At 41.2% G+C, this 20,758-nt stretch overlaps 1 protein-coding gene across 1 annotated transcript in view; it reads right to left on the reverse strand.

The window, feature by feature from the left end:
* Nucleotides 1-14,700, reverse strand: part of T265_08372 (hypothetical protein) — a gene marked incomplete at both ends in the record, with an annotated part of 21,240 nt that extends 6,540 nt beyond the window's left edge. The window contains 5 exons of the mRNA XM_009174156.1: nt 186-284; nt 2,128-2,310; nt 4,436-4,526; nt 8,269-8,387; nt 14,500-14,700. Coding sequence (XP_009172420.1) covers nt 186-284; nt 2,128-2,310; nt 4,436-4,526; nt 8,269-8,387; nt 14,500-14,700 — 693 coding nt within the window. The remainder of the gene's footprint in view (nt 1-185; nt 285-2,127; nt 2,311-4,435; nt 4,527-8,268; nt 8,388-14,499) is intronic.
* Between the last annotated feature and the right edge of the window lie 6,058 nt (nt 14,701-20,758).

Genomic DNA, 20,758 nt, shown 5'->3' on the forward strand with positions numbered 1-20,758 from the left:
TATATATATATATATATATATATATATATATATATGTATGATACATAAATGACGTTCATCAACGGAACGAATAAATAAAAAGTCAATCCTGATTAATTTCAATTTTTTGCTTCAATGAGATTCTTAATTACAGATGGACCTCAGATGGATAGGGGGCTCACTCACGCTGGCGAATATTTACACACTGTATAATCGACGTCTTGCAGATAGCTCCCGTCAGCCGTTTGGAAACTGTAGCAGAAGTAAGTGCTACAACCAACTTCCTCCGTTTCTGCCCAAACAAGCTGGAAGGGAAATCGTACATAGTACACAGTTTGTTTCCACTTAAAAGCTACATTAGAGTCAATGTGCTACATGAGGTATGTGTTGAGTGGGGAAGGATCCCTATCAAGAACGCAACTCGCTATAATAAAGATCATTAAACAGCAAACGGAGTTCCCTGATTTCAAGTCCCTTCTAACCATGGGAAACAGCAAACAATGTAAAGTTTTAGGAATCAAACAGTTCACTTAATTTCAGAGAACCCAGTAACTCCAGTAGGTTGGAGTTACTGGAGGCAATTTTTGGGATGATGCAGCATTATCTATTTGTAGCGGCAGTGAACCACACAGTAAACAAACTTCTTTGATATGCTCAGGGTCTGGGTCTGAGTAATAGTAGAGACACAAGGGGATTCTTTGGAACCTACTAACTGCGTGTAGTAGGCTCGTAAAAGAACTAATATTCACCCCTATTGTCCACAGGGGTGCGTGCACTACCATCAAACTCTCACTCCGAAAATAGCAAAGCTCTTACGGTGAATATTCTGTCTGAGGACGTAACTAATACTAATCGGGCTGGCACAGTATTTGAAGCGCCAGATTACTGACCGGAAGGTCTTCTGCATCTCGACTTCTCTTGTCTAGGCATGGGCAACCTGGCAGTATCCCAGCCCTTGTGCTACCTTCGGGTGGCCTGGGAGATGGGATTTTGGAGGTGTTACAGCGGAACGTTTTTTATGCTAATCCATTTAGAGGAACTCAAGAGATGGACACAAGTGCTCGTTTGCACCTACTCCCCCATTGGAAGTCTCCTTACATTCAGAAACAGACGGGCTGTTTATTTAGATCGTCGGCAACACTTACAAAGCATGATTACAATGAATTATTAGCCGTTCCGAAAAGGTCCATCTGAATTAGCATTAGTAGCATCCACTCACGGAAGAAGTTACTTTAAATGAGCTTGCACAAACAGTGAAGAGGAGAATGACAAAGAATTGTCGACTCTTGGGCCAGGAAGCCCTTATTTTTAAGACAGAATCTTGCCGATATCAGCACACTTGCGTTACTTCCAGCTTCAATGGGCGCCTCGCACAGTATATTGGTTAATTAATTGTGGATGATCCACAGATCATTTTTGATCGCGTGCTGGTTTTTAGTAACACGTAAACGGACTCCATAAGAAGATGTTACCTGAGTAACAATCAGATTTGTTTCTAAGACAAACTGAAATAATAGTCTTTGATGAGCAGACAGTGTCAAAAGTGCAGTGAGGCAAACAAACTAGCTCGTGTGGTCTCAGTGAAAATGTCAGCGGATGGTTGACCGCTAAGCTAATCAATGTCATCCACATACGGAAACCAACATAACTTTGGAAAATTGGTTTCCAACTGGTCTATCCAATGTTTTGTCCTTAACTTGTTGAATTGAAAATATGCAGAATCGAGTGTATCTCCTTGACCTCAAATATTGATAGGGAGATTGCTGAAAAATTAACGAGTGGTTTTATTTCGTCGAAGAAATAAGCGTGTTTCGGCAATATTCGGGAAGCCAAAAGTGAAGTAGGGAACCGGCAACAAGGAAAGCAACATTTATTCGGATAAACTTTAGGGCCTAGTTAATTGCTGCCTGGTCGTCCGCGACACTCAGACCAAGAAGAGTTCACTGTTTTTATGCATCGTTTTAGTTTTCAAACTCTGAAGAGCACAGCTGCGGCAGCGGTTATGAATTGCCTGATGAAGAGGATAAATCCCACCTGATAAATACCAGGGAATAGTGGTTTGGAGTCCGGCTGGTCTTTGAAACTACTTGCTCAGAATATACACTCATTTGCAAACTAATTTGGTTTCTCGAGAGACTCACCTGGAACCCATTTGAATCTCTCGTTTGTGATGTTTACACAAGCGAGATATTCACAAACGAGAGATTCAGCTGGGTTCCAGGTGAGTCTCTCGAGAAACCAAATTAGTTTGCAAATGAGCGTATATCCGCTAATTTCGTGCAATTTGGTTTCAAGTGGAACATAAGGTTGACAGAAACCCGGGGACTGCGCCTACCTAATGAGCCCCAAAAAGGTCGAAACCGGTCGTGGGCTGGCGACGGATTTTCAGCAACCTTATGGGTATATACTTGCTCAGAACTTTCGAAACTGTGGAAGCCAGTCGGACGGTGGGACGGCGGGTAAAAGAAAGTTTAGTGTTGTCACATGTTATGCGTTAGTTCCTGTATTTGTGTTATTTGCTGTGACTATAGGCTCATCCCTGCTGTTGGCCGCGTAGACCGAGTAACACTAGGAGTTGCTTAATTCTGACAGAGTGATACAACAGTGCTTGTTTACTATGAGCCCCAAAAGGTCGAAACCGGTCGTGGGCTGGCGACGGATTTTCAGCAACCTTATGGGTATATACTTGCTCAGAACTTTCGAAACTGTGGAAGCCAGTCGGACGGTGGGACGGCGGGTAAAAGAAAGTTTAGTGTTGTCACATGTTATGCGTTAGTTCCTGTATTTGTGTTATTTGCTGTGACTATAGGCTCATCCCTGCTGTTGGCCGCGTAGACCGAGTAACACTAGGAGTTGCTTAATTCTGACAGAGTGATACAACAGTGCTTGTTTACTAGTGTGTTCAACTTCCCAGCAGAGTCGTTAGACACAGAATATATATGTGAAGCGCTAATGACCTCGAAGAGCAGTTCCATCGGGCGGATTTGACAAGCGAATATATCTAGTCCCATTTTGTTGTAGGCGTATTTCTCCATAGAACTTTTCGGCTATGAGTATAACTAACTTCTTTAGCACGTGAATCAAACAGAAACCTGCAGCTCAGTTGGTGTTGAGATACGGTGACGTATGAGTTTGATCTGATGGGCGTCGTTTGCTTGGACGACCAAGTCTAATTTTTTCTTGTGTTCGATTCACTGGAATGTTACGCCAGCCAATAGATAACATTTCCCAGATTCTTGAAGAGAACTTCCACACAATATTTGTTTGGTTCCGAGTATGCCTGTGCCTCACTTAGTTATTACTTTCTGTCCGCAAATATATGTCTCCTGGTCTCCATCTTTTCATTCAGATCCCGATTCTGCATGATTATCTCTTTGTGTCTTTCTGGATAGTCGCCTACCGCTGTTTGTGCAAGGTTTTGCCCAACTAAACTACCACTCGTCTGGACAGAAATTCATATCACTTACAAGAGATATATCGCCATTAGTGATAGAAATAAGTTTACCTGAGATGTGCCTATGTAAGTGGAGTATGATCAGCATGACCTGCGTAAGGATGAGACCAATTACAGCTGAAAAAACGACAGACTCCCAGTGTTACTTCATGGTTGGTTTCTCAGACTGCTGAAAGAGTGAATTAGCAACTCGAGTTGGTATTTGGCACTCCGTTGCTTACACCACGACATTGGATCAATTATTTTTACAAGCATACATCTACAAGTTTTGTCTTCGAGTGTTAGAAGAAGTTAATGATACCAAAACTGAGCCGATGGTTGTCCTCATGGGTTGACCTCTCATTCATAGTAGGTCTAGTGTTGAGTAGAGGTTTTTGGACCAAACAATAAAGAAATAACCCTTCAGCGAGAAATGATTTTTTGTTCATCTCTTTCCTAGCAGAAGTCATTTTATTTGCACTTCATTCAGTCGAATCTCTAGTGTTTTCTAACAGTTCTTCTCACTCACCAAACGCTATGCCATGCAGTTAATTCTTAATAGGAGTGTCATGAAAAAGATGCATGCTTCCATCAAGCGCAAAATTCATGCTGCCTTTGGGAATGAATGAAGGCTGACGCTCATTTTGGAATGACCGATAGGCTTGTCAACCTTTTGGTGTCCCTTGAAACAGAAGGGATGGATTCATTTTACACCTTCCGGCTTCATCTTTGAGCTATCCTCACAGGCTGACAGAACACCGAAAAATTAACAAATACAACTAGTCTATTCAGAATAGTTCAAAATTTGGCCAAAGCTTACCCACTACCATTGCCAAATAGTTGATTAATCACGTTCAAGGCTGAAGGTTTCCTCAGTTTTTAAAATGGTAACAACACGCAAATTATTCCGTTTAACAGGTTTAACAGAAGATTAGCTTTCATCCTGACCACAGTCAGCTGGGACATTTAAATCTTTACAATAATTCACCGAAGGGGAATTTATCACGATTTTATGAGACTTACTTGGGTGTAACGAGTAATGCTTCTTTTTCTACTTTTTGGAAAAAGCCCGTAGGTGTAGTTTTTGTGTTCACCAAACCAGTCCACAAATATACTGTAACACACAGGTAAAAGAACCAAGGAAACAGAATTTTCTATCATTTTTCATGTAGGAGAATGTCATACAATCGGAGCGTTGATTTCCTCTTGTCTAGTTGTTTTGCAGTAGAACAGTGCATTTGATCTACGTTTGTGAGCTTTCAGTTCATGTATTATATTTGCTCAGATTTTCATATTGTCGAGACAAGTTAAGAATGGGAATAAAAAGTTACGGTTTAATGACAAAGAACAGAAGAAACCAACGTGAACAAAGCTCCTTAAAATTTTGATACCTGGACAGCAAGTGAGATAGAAGGATACCCTTAAACTTAAAAGTCATGTAGAACAATTTAACGTCCTCTTGGTAATCAACATTTGGTGTGTTTAGTCATGGTTTGACGTTGCCAGCTGGTACCACGTACAACGAGTTAACAAAACCAGAGTAGTTTTCTGTCAGATCGCTACGAAATACTCGCGTACGTTATTGCTGTTGGGTGCGTACTTGAAACTTCGATTTCTGGTTCTTTCAATCACGGTGCCTCAATCACGTCGATATTAAATAAAAATTTTAGACGTGATTAAAACTGCTCAATTAAAGTCCCGGAGCGTGCTACCACTTTGAGCAGCCTGGTACTAAACATTTAGCTGAAAGAATGAAGAATGTCGCTACAGAAGGCGGTTGTTCCCACCGAAAACGGGAGACCAATACATGTCAGGGGCACGCTACACTATTCTGTCACGATTACCAGGTCTTCGTAAATTCTACACTTTAAACTGAGTAGATGTCTGTCTGCTCTCGACGATACACAGTAATTGTATAAAATACCAAGCACCGTTTGGCAGAAACTCCTCCAACTACGACCTGCTTGGTTCCATCCTACAAGCTCCCCAGCAGACCGACAAGAAGCTATCAACTCTTTGCTATGGATAAGGATCCGCAACCCCCAGAGGAATATCACTAAGTTTCAGAACAGGAAGATGCGTGCATTATTTAGCATGACATTAATAGCGGTGGTGATAAAAGATACTGGGAGTAAATTACTGAATATGATTAATTTGGTTTATTGCTGAACGTAACCACAATGGAGATGGACACGTGGCAATGCATCTCACACAGACAGCATTATATGGGCAATTTGCATAAAGTTTTCTTCCCGCCTAAACTCTTGAGCTTTGTGATGATGTTTTCGTCTCTTTGAAAAAACCTGGTGTACAATGTAAGTTGCTGAGTGATTGCTGGGTTTGCCAGAAGGTATCCTGATTTCATCACAGTCAGCCCTATCGGTGTGTTGGTTCGCTGGTGAAATTCCATAACTTTCTAGCTAGGTATCACAATTTAGTTTAGCGGAAACTAACGGTGAAAAGATAAAGTTGGTTTCGACGGATATTTTTCACACGGTTGCTAATTCAGTTTAATCGACCACGTCTGCAGATTACCACAAAATGATCAAACGAATGTTTGTGTACCAGGATGATATGATAATTGACATTCAGTCCAGTAAAATTGGCTGTTCCAACTGCACATTAATGAAGCGGTGTAAAGCAGTACGTTATGCATTTTCGTTAATTGAATCATTTAGGCTTTTCAAGATGGGTCGAACAAGTTACTGCTTCTTATCAACTCGATTGGTGGTGAAACGTTTGCCATCCAACAGCCGAGCTCGGCGAACAGACAAGCAACCAATCAGCGCGAGCTTATCAACAACCAAGCATGAGCAACCTATATTCCACAAATTCCAGCTAACACTAAGCCAATTACCGTACATCACTCGCAACCATAGGGTCTTAGGGACAGATATGGAGGCATCGGAATCGACACACTGTAATTTCAAATTTTTGTTCACTTAAACTAGGAGTATATACGTAAGGTGGTATTTATAAATGGTAACGTTTCTATCCTACACACCACTTACACATCTGGAATTTAAAAGTAGGCGTGATGTTTCAAAATAAACTGAAACCCTACCTTCAATTTTAGGACACTTTCAAGGACACAAGATGTACGGATGTCATGATTTCAGGAACTGAGCAACTATATAGTATTTCAGGATAAAAAGTGTATCTATCTGAGGGAGTGTAGTACATCCTCTGAAAAGGCACCAACGAGCGTGTGGCAGGTTTTTCTGTGACCGAACGCCACGGAAACTCCAAAGACTATGCTGAAGTGTTATTCATACTAAAAGATTAACAACAGGCGGAGCTTGCTAGACCAGGCTGCCGTAGAAGTCAATTTGTACTCTGGTTGGTTTTAAATGTGTATGAAAGACCAATCTTACCGTTGTCTGCGATAGAAATATCTGAATGTTTTGGTAAATTAGTATGGTTGCAGACAATGTAGAAGACGGAATGCGCAATCCCACAGTACGGACACTTCTGAGCTGATGTTATTTCCCTCCAAACTAACCACTTATATATAATAGAGTTGAGTCAACTTTGAGGTATTGCGCGCCATGCTCTGCCTATTGCATTCAGAAGGCATGTATATGTATGAATGATCCGTTCTAGGAAATTTGTCTCTCCGTTGTTTAGAAGGAGTGGGATTGAGGAGGCAACATAGCCCGAGGAGAACGCCTAAGGCAGCAGTGACCGTCTGACCTGACTGCGTTGTTTTGTTTGCACCAACCCGTTTATAATATTTGCTCACCATTGTGAGCATGTATGTTTTAGTATGCCGTATTAGTCTGTATCTCCCTGTCACTCTGATCGTGAAATCCCAAACACAGTACATGAACTATACCGTCAATCATGTGCTCCGCTCCTGACATCATCTTTCTTCATCCCAAAGCAATGCATATCATTCGTTAACCGCATGGTTTAGCAGCTGGCCACGACAAGCATGGAGCTAACCATACTAGCCTATCTTTGTGCACCTTGCTTTAAAATTCGCCCATGAGCTAGGATAACTAGTAACAGTCCAATCCCAGATGATATATATATATATACTGAAAAATACCGGGAAAATGGACGACATTCTATGATTATTTATGATTCACGGATATATTCAGAATGTGATCCTACATGCTGAAAATCAAGTGGATAGGTATCAGCTATAGTAATATTACATTGGCACAATAGTTTCAAGTCCGAGCGATGTGACTCTCGACAGGTGTGGATAGGTGGATTTTATTGAGACTCAGTCACATTCTCTGAGGTGAGGGGTGAAATGAGGGGTGAAATTTATCACTGTTAGACGAGCCGGTCATCGCCAGATGGAAACATCATATCTATTTCACTAGAAAATTGGCGGTTGCTTCTGATTTGGCATCTTAAAGTCTTTTAAGTTTTTCTGTCCCCTGTTTGGCGACTTCTCCTGCTTGAAGTTTCCTGGAAGGAGGCAACTGGTGTGTAGGCCAGGAAGAAATGACAAAAGTTGCCGTTACTATAAGAACTGAAAATGCTTAAATTTTGAAGCAGAATTCGTACACGAATGAAAACATATTACGCGTTCCAACCGTTCCTATACCACCTTCGTATTGTACAGTACAATGTCATTATTATCAGGTTTCATCCACTTGATTCTTCTTTCATTTCGCACATTTTACAGAAGAACTAGATACTGTCTTCCTTAGTTTACACTAAGCAAACGATCTGATGACCATAATTTGATTGGTTGCATTTTGTGTGCAATTATATATACCATGAATTGTATGTGTAGCATGCGCCGCTATGTTTGCTATTAGTCACTGAGTTTTGTGATTTTTAGCATGATGTTTTCAGTAATAAGGAAATGTTAGTTTCAGCAGGTACAAGAAACATACTCATAATCTTCTTCTTCTGAATAGCCGCGAGTCTCTCCAGATTCACTATCCGGTTCTTTCATATCAACGCAATGCCAGGCCCAATGTTTGGCTTCCTCCTCCAAACGGACGCTCCAGTGCTGTGGAGAAAATTACATTATTATGTTTTCATTCCTTGATTGCTCAGTCACTGGTGACTCATCCAAAGTCCGGTTCCTCTGAGTTCTTGTTGCTCTTGAAAACTATATCTGAGTGAGGTTAATTGGGAAATCCTTTGATAAAAACGATGACAAAATGGTAAAGGCTCTACGAGGAACATCTTCAGTGGATGTGGTATATTCGTCTGAAGAGATATACTAGGCTCTCTGAATACGTGTATGTATATATATCATTTTGTTTAAAACAGTACTGTTCATTGTCTGGCTCAGTTCTCCCCACTAAGCCACGGCAACGAGTGGAGGAACTAGGTCCGAATCTATTTTACAAGGGTCCATCTGTACTGCATATCATTGGCCCTGCTGGAATCAGAACCTCAGAAATGTGATATGCGAAGCGTCCTTGGGGCGTACTTGAATTGTCACTTCTAAATAGGTGAATACAGTTGGTTCCTCTCTGTTGAGAAGAAATTTTAGGACATTTTGAAATTGGCGTAGTGTAAATGTTTGGCCGAGCAGTGCACTCAAAACGGCCGACTTTGTCTCAGGTCGGCATTCAATAAGAGACTTACCGGAGCTGATTCCCGTGACTAAGATTCACACAGTACGGTGAAGTTTAACGCAAAGCCATTTGTCTGCAAATTCTGTTTTCCCTAGCTTTTGCGTACGGTAACGTGTCTGATTGTGATTTGAACACATTGAAGCTATCTATTAGTTTTTGTGTTTGGATAGTCTACTGGACCAGTGGACTGATTGATGGGACTTTGGATAAGCCGCGTGAAAATCCCCAGGTACGCTACACAACACTCAACATCATGCCTCAGTTAAAATGAGGTATTCAAATTTCACACTACTCTTGTCATGTGTCTGATAACCTTGATACCTTCGATAACGGACAGTTATGAGAGCCATAAAAGTTCAAATCTGTAGAATCTGTGGACATTTAAGCCTCTCCAAAAATGATTCACATCTACTTGATTTGCAAAAGATAATTTTACTGCAGCCCCTGATGGAACTGACATGCAGCCAAATTTAATGCGGTGGGAAAGACAATCCGAAAATTGCTAGGAAACTTTTGAAACAAGTGATTGTTAGCCACAGAGGTACAACCCGTTCATGGAAGCCCCATTTGTGAAGATTCTTTCCTTCTATTCTGAACTCCTTTTATGGGTTCACATGGATTGGGCGTGTGAAACTTCAGCTATAAACTTCCAAATTTTCACCACCAGAGTCCCGCGTCTGCTGACCAGTTAGTAGCAGCCGGCTTTTTGAAACAAGGATTGCACCTCAAGTGAATGCCTGAAGATGTCTGCCTCGGAATGCAACATATGAAAACACCCGTTTCCGCACCTTACATGACCATCGGTTTTGATTGGAAGTGGACTTGAATGAAGAGCATTGGATATGTGTGCACTAAAAACGCTGCCGGTACCAAGTAAAAACTAGGATGTTCTCTGTGGATTCTCTAGCTGAATATTTTCCCGGCACAGACTCAAACTCTAGTGGAAAAATGTTGTCTTTCTGAACCTAGCTACTCAAATCGGAAGCCACGACTGGTGTCAGTTGCGTGTTTTTCAAGAAACATTTTGGAGGGTTTAACAACGACACGGTTTGGGGTTACGAAGTATACCAAGATGAGGTATTAACTATACTACTTGAGTAACTGATCTTCAGACTCGATATTGAAACCAAAAAAAGTAATTTATACCCATAGGTGTTATCAGATTATCAAAATAGTCCCATAGTAGTCTCGTCACTAATTTTTTATACACACATCGGGGGTTTACCAATACCAACTGAACAACCAGAACCTCAAGTTATTCTATCAATCTAAAAAGTTTAGCATGGATAGGGTTATGGTACAATGTTTAAATCTGCGTAGGGACTTTCTATGGAAGCAGATGTGTGGCTTTAGCAAACAGTATCCCAGAACTGCCCTTCCCTTCCCAATTTGAGCTTGATGTCTTGCAAAGACGTAGGTAACGTCAGTTTCTGGTCTGATCATTGGGCTCTCTAGTAGCGTGATGGTAGAATAGACAAGCGAAAATAACCGATAAATTGTCTGGGTACTATCCATAGAGTGATTGCAAGTCCCTGGGTGATCGGTTGTAGAATTCAGGTTCGCCGCATCGCTCCCATTAGGATAACAATCAAAACCGTCTTACAAGGCATGCAAATTCGCAAGTGTTTTGAACAGCTTAAAAATATAACTAGTGGGTTTCAGAAGCTCTAGGCCTGATGTAAATGCTACAAGGAACTGGACGAACATACCATAACTGGGTGAATACAATGAAAGAAGAGGTAGTCTGCACATGGGTTTACCTTCAAACTACAAATCCATTTTTTCGGACTCAAGACCGTGGTTCGTCTCACTAGAACGCTTGTTATTATTTTGTTCTTCTGTTAAAACTATCCTTTTGAACTCAGGTCGGTTATCTTTTCCATTCTGATGCCCATTGAGAGGGCTTTGAAGACCCAAAAGTTGAATTCATCCGCCAAAGTGCATTATTTTGTGGTCCGTCTGAGAACGATACTGCCGGAGTTAGTAATAAAAGCAATCACACAAGAAATTCGACCACACTATGACTCGAGTTCGGTCGGAATCCGGGATGCTTCGTATTGTTACAATGCGGGTCCCATTGTAATTTCAAGTCGGTTAGTAGTAAGGTAGTGCATAAAGCCGATAACAGGACCATCAAAGTTGCCACAAAAATTTAAGAGAAAGATCAACTTGGTGTGATATTAAGGTTTGGTAGACAATATGTGAAGTATGTTCGGGATGTTGGGGTAGATTTTAATCCCTCTGACCGTAGGCTTCCAAAGGCTGGACTATGGTACCTCGGAAGATAATAACTGGGCCCAGTAGCCTTTAGTTCATTCAGCATTTGCAAATATTCCGATGATTTTAGCTACTGATTTTCACGGATAGACCTGCAGGGATGTACGTGAGACGTTGTGCTTTCGAATACGCAACGCAGAACTTAGTCACAGGTAAGTTCTTGATTATAGTCGGGTACTTTAAACGCCATTGATGCATCGGACGAAGATGCGATCAACTGAATGAAGTTAAAGTGTGTTGTCCGGTAGCAGAATTGGATACTTTGGGTGTCATCACTTCCGGGTGCTGCTTTGGCGTAAATGGATATTGGTATCTGATGTTTTTTGGCCACCAGGGAAAAGCTCGCGGTCGCTTAGAGCGCAAGCTGATTATCACCATTTAGAATGATGGGAATTTAATATGACCTATGCGAAAAATGAAACTTTAGCTACTGAAACAGGCCATTACATTGCCAGTGATTCCGGAGAGTGTGATCAAAAGAGGCTTGAAAACGATGCTTTAGATTATTGGCTGACCTGGCACCACCTACACCATTTAATAGAAAACGACTTTGCAAAAACCGAGAGGCTACTGGGGAGGCCTGGTTCACGGATGGAACACCACAAACGGTCCAAAGTCTAATGAAGCAAAGATTAGCTCCTGAAGTTTGCTGAAATCTTCCGACAGCCAACAAACAGCTTCGCCCTTCTTGAAACTGATCATTTGGGCGCAGTTCCCAAGTTTTCGTCCACCTAACGCTCCACTGGAACCCAGATAAGATACAACTTCGAAAATACAGTTATTTGAGAACTGTTTCGGTTGCACCGGGAGGATTAGCCGCATCTCAACTGTGAATGAGTGCGGTGGAAAAACCGATGACAACTTGGTTTCAAATAGGACATAAGTTTACAAACTAAGGGACTGCGCCTACCTGATGAGCCTTAAGAAGAGAAAAACCAATTGTGGGCTGCCGAAGAGTTTTTAGCAACGTTATTAGTAATGTTTTGTCGGTATATCAAATACGATGTCAGCTGAAGCGCAAGGGTCCTTTATAAAGCAAATCCAGTTGCAAAATATTACCGACTAGCAAACTAGCTGAGATGAAGTCGGATCCTAAGCTAAAGCAACAGTAATTTGGAAATGAATCTATTTCGAATATAGATTGGCTCATTTAATCCTCAGATGGAAGCCACTGTGTATGACTTCCAGAAAGGTAATGCATGGACATGCTCGCAAGTTCAGATGAATCTGGAGTTGCCTGTGAAATTTGGACGTGATCAACAAGATTTCGAATATCATGCAACCTCAACGGTTTTGTTTTGGGAAAGATATGACATTCGAATCAGACTAAAATTTGTTGTTCGCTACTCCACACGGAGTAGCTTTCGGCGAAGGTCCATCTGCAGCAGTAGAGATCTGTATTTTATTGTTTTGACCAATACGAGACAGTAACCATCGTTGGTCGGAATAATGAGGGGAATTTCAGGTTCTTAAAACCGATGAGTTAACGGCCATTTTTGAGTCTCTGGAGCGTAGTGTGATAAGATACTGGAAGTTTGGGTGATGCCACTTCTGATTCATTGTCTGTCGGTCACATTGTGAATCAGACTTAGCTCCTGAGTTGAACCCACTCAGCCGACAGGCCCTATTGCTACCAATAAGGGCCTCACTAAGCAATAAGTTCAATGTGAAAATCAACACTACTCGCCAGACTTTTGTGTGGCCTCAAAATCGGAAATGTTTGATGGCAAATTGGCCCATTCGTCTCCGGGTCCTAGTAGGCTTTAGTAGTTACACTTTCCGCCAATTCTTGTTTTTATCTTGAGCCGACTCTTAACTTTTAGGACTCCCTTTCTTTAGAACGGTTTCAAGAATGCATTCTGTAGTACAGAAGGAATCAAAAGTTTGTGTTTAACAATTGGCTTTCATCAAACTTTGCAACCAGTCAGCACAACGCGTCGTCTGTGAGTACTTCTTCACCGGTCATGATGTTTGTGAAACTTTACTGAAGATTTTTTCTTTCAGTCTCGTGCAGCAATAATATGTTATTATGCGCTCAGCGAACTGTGACTGCTAGTGGAGTTATATGCCGTCCCTAATAGGGGTACGGAGAGTAACTCTAACAGTCATTTCCAATAAGTTTTGCGTGTGTACGTTGTGTACACAAGTGAATTCATGCAAAAATAATGCATGGCATTACGAAAAATCTTTGAGACGAAGTCAGTCACCCATAACATGGCTATTATCTAAAAGGGAATAGATGCTTGCAGGTTATCAATTTTTTGCTTGAATTGTAGATGCTACCTTGGAGTTATATAAAGACGTGGACAGAACTTCTGTTTACAATCGTCACAACAATATTAGGTCCCTGTCTTCAGTAAATAAGAACAATAGATATTTGGGAACCCACAGTATCCCAAAGTTGTCGTCAGACTTACGCCAAACGGCTGAGTTTCTGTGAAGGATAGTCACGAAAACACTGTTCAGGCTAGAAGGATGAGAATGTTTTGTAAAATCGTGGTAGTTTTGCAGTTCAACTGCCTGGTCAATAAGGTGGCAAAAGGTTGTTCTGATGAGATGTCAATTTGGTAGGCTGTGTGTAACTAGACTACAGAATAAATACAAGCTGAACTAAAAGTTTCATAAGTGTGTCGCCAATCCATCTTGAGTCACAATATGCAAAGATGCTTGCAATGGAAAAATGCTTTGGCTTGAGACGATAGAATGTCTCCATATTTTCTGATCTGTGCGGAAAACAGTAGTATTAAGTTCTTGAAATTCGAACCGGACACGTGGGTTTTCATCTGGACGATAGAGCTCACTGCAAATTTTGCACGGACTGGATCTTTCAGTATAAGAGACCTGGCAGTGGTTCCACAGAAGCTGATGACATATATCGGGGTGGTCACAAAATATGCGAAAGATTGCACAACAGTGGAATAAACGATCGGATATCTGAGAACGTGCTTGAAGTGCGTACATTAACTGGAGCTATCTGTATGCTTCTACACGCTCAAAAGTTAAAGGGGATTATCTGAATGCAAATGAAACCTGCACAGCTGAAGTTCATTCATTTTGATATTGAAACGGTGTACACAACCAAACGAATGCAGAATAGTTTCGCTTCATAAGGTAGATCAAACGGACAACTTATACATTCTATTTCCAAGTCTAAATCATCTATTGCTTTGTCTTGAACCATTAGAAAGTTTGCGGTTCGGACCTATTGAAACAAAATGCGAACTAACTACATTGCCTACTTTATATACTCTTACTTACCAGTTCAGGCATAGACTCTGCTTGAGGCTGGCCTTTGATTTCCCCTTGTGCAATCATACGCCGAACTAAGTTGTGTTTTTCCAACATTGAGAGGTTGCTGATTGGTCCAAGGCCATAATTATTAGCTTTATTCTGTCGCGAACATTCGAGGACAATAGGTACGATTAGCACAAGCAGCAGAGAGCAGAGCATCTGGGTCATATGGAGAGATATTTAAGTATTCAAAAGAGATATTCGAATGAATAAAAGGAATCATTTTATACTTGCTGATATGTGTTTGTCCGTACGAATATACACCTGGAAATCCATCGCGTGACTTATCCCATGCAAAAAGCACACAAGGTGAAATGACTCGTTTATTGGAGATGCAGCTAAACTACAGGGAGTTTTCATTTATCTCATACGTTTAATCAACTTCTGGTTAGTCCCAAAAATCTGGTTCCTGGAATCCTGGTGACCTTGTTTCTTCTATTTGTGCTGTCCTTTTTTAGCACGACGGAGGAAAACTCTCATCGGATATATTTCTCTATGTATTCACAATCGTTCCTCACAGCATAGCTGCATTATTTTTAAACATAATTCCTTTACTTACGGGTTTTGATGCTAGCCTGTCGCGTTCTTTACCGCTTGCTGTCTAAGTACAAACCTCTAGAACTCTCATAGCAACCCTTGGTAACTTCGACAAGATAAGCTGATTTTTTAGACATGTGTCAGAAAAGTCACGCTTATTTAAGACTTGTTTTTAATTTGTGTGTACATTACTGAAGAATTTGACGTAAACGTTCCTTAAAAAAATGCGAAACGGACATGGCTCCAGTGTACTCCAAAACAATTTGATCTGAATTACTAAAAGCATTCTAGTACTCACCACCTTGCTAAATCCAATTACTTTAGTCTACTTTGTTCCTCGCATGAAACTTTAAGAGGACAGCTTTAGCCAGACGTAACAATCTACTCATAATGTTGCGGAAACTATTTGAATAATGGCACTGAGTTCCCTTCACTGTTTAATCGGCTATTTTTTGGACCCCTGCTCTTATTGGATTTGTGGGCCTATGCACACAAATGACAGTGGTCTTCCCACATTTGCTTGCTAATTTTTCCCGCCAACCCACCGCTACGCACTACTACGTTCCACAGTAACGCACTGATGATGTCACCTCGACTGGTGATGAAACGTTCGCAACCAAATTGCCCAGCTCAGCGAACAAGCCAACGACCACTAGGTACGACAATTCATTTTCATTCAGATTTGAAAGAAACAGGATGCTTCGAAATCGAGTTTAACTTTACTGATAACCTTTTCTGCACAATTTTGATATTGTCCAATGAACCTGACAACTGAATTTCACTACATAGGGGTAAGCTTTTACTTAATGCAACAAGTCGTTGGCTCCACCTTGAAGCGTCAGACCAAAGGAGGACAGTTTAGGTTTTCTTGTCAATGCTAGGGGCCCAGCCATCAGCGAGAGCCCATTTGTATGGTGGTAACTTAGCTTAGTCATTGGACAAAAGTTGTCCGTCAAAGGCGAAATAGATGTTCAGTTCGGCTCAAGAGACATTCCGCGGCACCATTCAACTTATCTGAAGCTGTTAACGGTCGACAGTTTAAGAGTAGTGATACTGTTTCCTGAAGCATGAATATGTCTGTCGCAACTTTCCGGCAGCCGCACAATGAACTCTGCCGTTCCCTGATGTCCCCCAAACCATATGGTGCGATACAGTTTTAATTACTCTATAAAATGTATGGCAGAAAAATTGTATTCAGTAATGCTCGGCACGAACACCAGTTTCAGACTACTAGGTTCTTGTTTAAGATAAATCCACACTAATTATTCCGCATACTCAAGCATGAAAAGACGTAAAACTGTCTGGAATTTATACCAATTTCTTTCAATTTCGACGACCGAATATGAATAACCTTGGCATAGGTAGGCGCAAGGAAAAAGTCAGCTGTTTTGTTATTGAACTGCTTACGAAAACAATGGCATGAGAGTCGATTGATGTGCAAACTTTGGTTCACCAGGTGACCTTTGTTTTCCATTTTAATGCAAATATTGTTCCATGCATAGTGCTGAAGCCTAGAATAACTAACTTACCTACTCAAAATTACATGGGTCACTGAATGACAAGTGGCATCAGTCTGCCCTTAAGGCCACAGAAAATGCCAAGCGATACCTGCTTTAAATACTGCGATTCCATGGACAATCACTCCGGGGCAACATTCCAATGAAACTTGTGCAAAATTCTACTCCCAGTGGTATCAGCGAGAGAGAAAGCTTACAAAGATTAAACAGGTATCAACCCTCAGAGAGGTTTGGTAAAGAATCGGTGGATTTAACGCTGGGCAACGTTTCACTTTTGACGCGAAAGCTTTGTCAGTCAGAGACCAGAAAATCAAGACTGCGAAATCCGACTTCAATATAAAGACAATGCTCCCAACCAATTTACCGTAAATATGAGTCATCCCCACTGACCAACAAACAGGATCTTCAGACCGACACCCAGCACTGATCAAGCCGGCTAGTCATAAGAAATCCCACTAATTATTTCCCTGACTGTCTTAAAACCCGATCAACCTGACACTTACTCGAATGGTCTAATGAAGCTTCAAGAGCAAAACGTGACCCTTCAATAAATCCACCGATTGCCAAACCTCTCTGACTAACCAATCGGTCCCAAACATCTTCCAGATGTCAGGCCTTTTAAAAAATGTATTATTGACTTGGCGCCACTAGGGATTCGTTTGATTCCATCAAATGAGGACTTCCTACCCCGACCATGCAACCGTGAACGGATCCCACGAGTGGTCCCCATGTAAGGGATCAGCGTAGGTACAAGCCCATTTAAAAGCTTCGTGCTTCTGTATAGGAGACGTGTTTAGGTCTCATTGAAAAAAAAGAAGAGGACTCTACCATGACAACATAAACTAGCCTTGTTTTTGCGGCACGACTGGAGGGGGTTTCCTGTGACTTCATCCATGGTAAATGGTGTCAGTGCTCAATCGACGGCAAACACTTTAAAAAAGGCTTTTTTTTTAATCAGTAGCCCGTTACTATACTGCCCGGTGACTAAAAACTACTCCCCAATCATGGGCCGCGTAACACGAATCTTCACACAGTCGAGTCAGCTAGCTTGAAGTTGACTTCGTCACCCCTACATTTTATTAGTGAGACATTCAGTTGAAATGGGTTTCCAAAAACTTACTTGTACCGTAAATACGGGATTCCTTGGATAGAAAATCGTGGTTGGTTCACTTTTCACAAATACTAACTGGTTGGTTAGAATATATATTTACTCAAAAGCAGGTTTGATGTGAAGGGAGTTAACGATATTCAATTTTTTTCATAATGACATAGCCGAAAGCAATATCTCGAAATATTGGTAGCTTATGTGTGTTTCTATTTTGTTGATAAGTTGTCTGTCGATCTGTTCTACACCTGCTGATGATGGCTCATCGTTTGATGACGAAACATTTGTAGACTAAACGTCAAGTTCGGTGAACGAGTCGGCAGGAGATCCAAATGGATGATGGCAATATTGGTTAATAGATTAGGTGTTGGGTAACAGATTAGGTGGTGAAGGTGAATTCATTTGAGGTGATATACTTTATTGGCAAGATAAATAATCAGACCCAGTCAACAATTTACTTGAGGTACGTGAAAAACTATGTTCTGGCCTGATTGCGAACCAAGGCCAACGGGGATCCTTGCCTGCTGCACTGGGAAGCGAAAATTCACGAAATGTGGGGGCTTTCAGTGGGCTTTTATGGATTTACTAGATTCATACACGTCGATTGTTGGGAATCATTCGGAGTTGCAGCATTCGTTCGTGTGGACAGATGAGTCATCATCACCGCGCTATTCTAACTGTCATGCCGGTCATTAGATGCACCAGCTGAGAGTATTGCCACTGAGTAAACTTCGTACTATTTTAAAGTAGGTTGAAATTTCAATCGCAGACGAACAGTTGAAGAAAATTTACCAATTATTATAGCGATAACAACATATGATGTTAACAACTCGGTAAGAATCCTCTTGGCAACTTGTTTAGCTTCTGTCTAATTGTGTCACACCGTGCATAATCTGATACTACCGTCGATCTAGATCAATGAAACTCAGTTCGGTAGCTCGCCGATATTATAGGAGAGCAGAACTAAGGTCCTAAAAAAAATGAGAATCTTATGTTAGGAGGACAAACTAAACATAGTGGCTAAGGCGATAATTTCATATTGTAAGCACGTGGCGTGAAAAGAAGTCGATTGTGACCAGTTTTTCCCTCTTGATACCCATCAGATGGGCTCCCGAGTTTTTCCAAACCTTATTTTCTGCTTGGACCCAAATTACACAAAATTCGATTGATACACACACCTACGTACCAATTTGTTTTTCACATAAGGCTCACCTGGTCATGGGCTGTCGAGGAGTTTCCAGAAAACTTGTGATTAGTGTATTACGTCGACACAATGTATTGTGATATTTCGGAAATCATGCCAACTCAAATATGAGGCGACTGGTGCATGACACTCAGCTACAGAATGGCATCATAAACAAGAGTTTCAGCTGGGTTCTAGGTGAGTCTCCCATGAAAGCCAGAGAGGAATGCAGATGAGTGTATTAGTCAATCAGAAACAGCTAGACAAAACCTGGGCCAAACCTTCAGCAACCGAGGATCGATTGGGGCAGATTTTAATCTACCAACATAGTTTAGTTGACATTTTCCCACTGCTTTTCGGTATCCATTCCCGTTGTTGTATCGGCGAACAACAGATTTCAACAAAACAATCCCATGAGTTGCTACTGATTAGTGAATGCCAACTGGACCCTTAATTCGGACACCATATATCTGTTTTGTTCATGAGCCAGAACTATTCTGATGAGCGTCGGAAGCGTCTGGATCAGGATAACTGTTAAATGTACTTATGCGTCTCTAATGTTGATCGACTAGCTGACTAACTGGCTGAAATGTACACTAAACAATGGAATACGGAGTGCCAACGAAATCATACACCTAGAACGAGGGATTGAACGCTCCTGAGAAGCACATGCTCATCATTTTCTTCGATTTCATTTCCGTCTTTCCTCGTTCTTTGTTGGTGTAGGGCGCTTGGCAAAAAGTCATAAAATGGCCTTGGTTATTTCAGTTACCCATACAGACTGCATGGTGCATTGGAATAAACGGTTTGACATCTGCTGGGTCCAAAAAGCTTTCCTGTGAGATTAAAACTGCTTTTAATCTGGCTGACGGTATATTAATCAGTAGATTAGTATCGTACACATAGTTAGTTTTCCACTGATTGCTAGATAGTTTTGACCAGGTAGTTTTGAAAGAGCCATGAGTTGTGCATAATGAGGCCCGTTCCGATTAAATGAGATGCCATGCTCGTGATATCAGAATCAACAGATAAATGGAAAATGCCAAATCAATACGACATTTAAATCTGGAAGTTTAGAAAACGTTTCGGAAATTCCAAAATCCTTCTCTGTACTGTTCCGGGTTTGCTTTTGCTGTGCTCCAAAAATGCTTGCCCCAATATCGCACCTGTTTCGGAGGATCATTTATTCTCGATGGTGATGTTGTAAAAATGTCTGAAAGTATCAGCTGACGTAGTTGGATAACGCACTCAAACGAGCAGCCATCAGTCTATGGCAATTTGAAATGAATTTCCGCCAATAGCAAAACCTTATTTTAAAAAAAGACTATCACGAAAATCTTCATTAGCCCTCCTTTTCATTCACCTACACAGGTGGATTCGCAAGGCGTATTTCTGTTAATTAGGTTGTGCTTTTTTGCCTCCAAACTATAATACAATCAATCAGATTATGACACAGATCGAATGCGCACGCCGTATAAATTGCTCCACTACTGGCCTGTGCAGCGTACAGCAATGAAGAATCACCTATTTCTACTCCTATGTACCATCGTATATCTGGGATGGGCATTAAAAGAAGATGAACCTCCGGATGAACGATACCAAGAAATACTCGATGCAATAAATGATCTCAGAAAAATGGTGTTAGAAGGACGACTTGAAGGACAACCGCAGGCAGAAGAAATGCAACCATTAGTAAGTCATTATAGAATGACGAAGGTTTTCGATAACAATTCAAGGAAAGCAAAAAAGTTCATTCATATGTAGTAATTTTCGCCTAACGGTTCAAGCTGATCACCAATACGATGGGTTTCCTGGATGTCAGAGTATGGATAGAGAAGGCTTAGATTTTAAAGGTTACCAATATCTCACGTTAAAAAACCACTC

Source organism: Opisthorchis viverrini (genome assembly GCF_000715545.1).
Source record: "Opisthorchis viverrini unplaced genomic scaffold opera_v5_213, whole genome shotgun sequence".
Lineage (NCBI taxonomy): Eukaryota > Metazoa > Platyhelminthes > Trematoda > Opisthorchiida > Opisthorchiidae > Opisthorchis > Opisthorchis viverrini.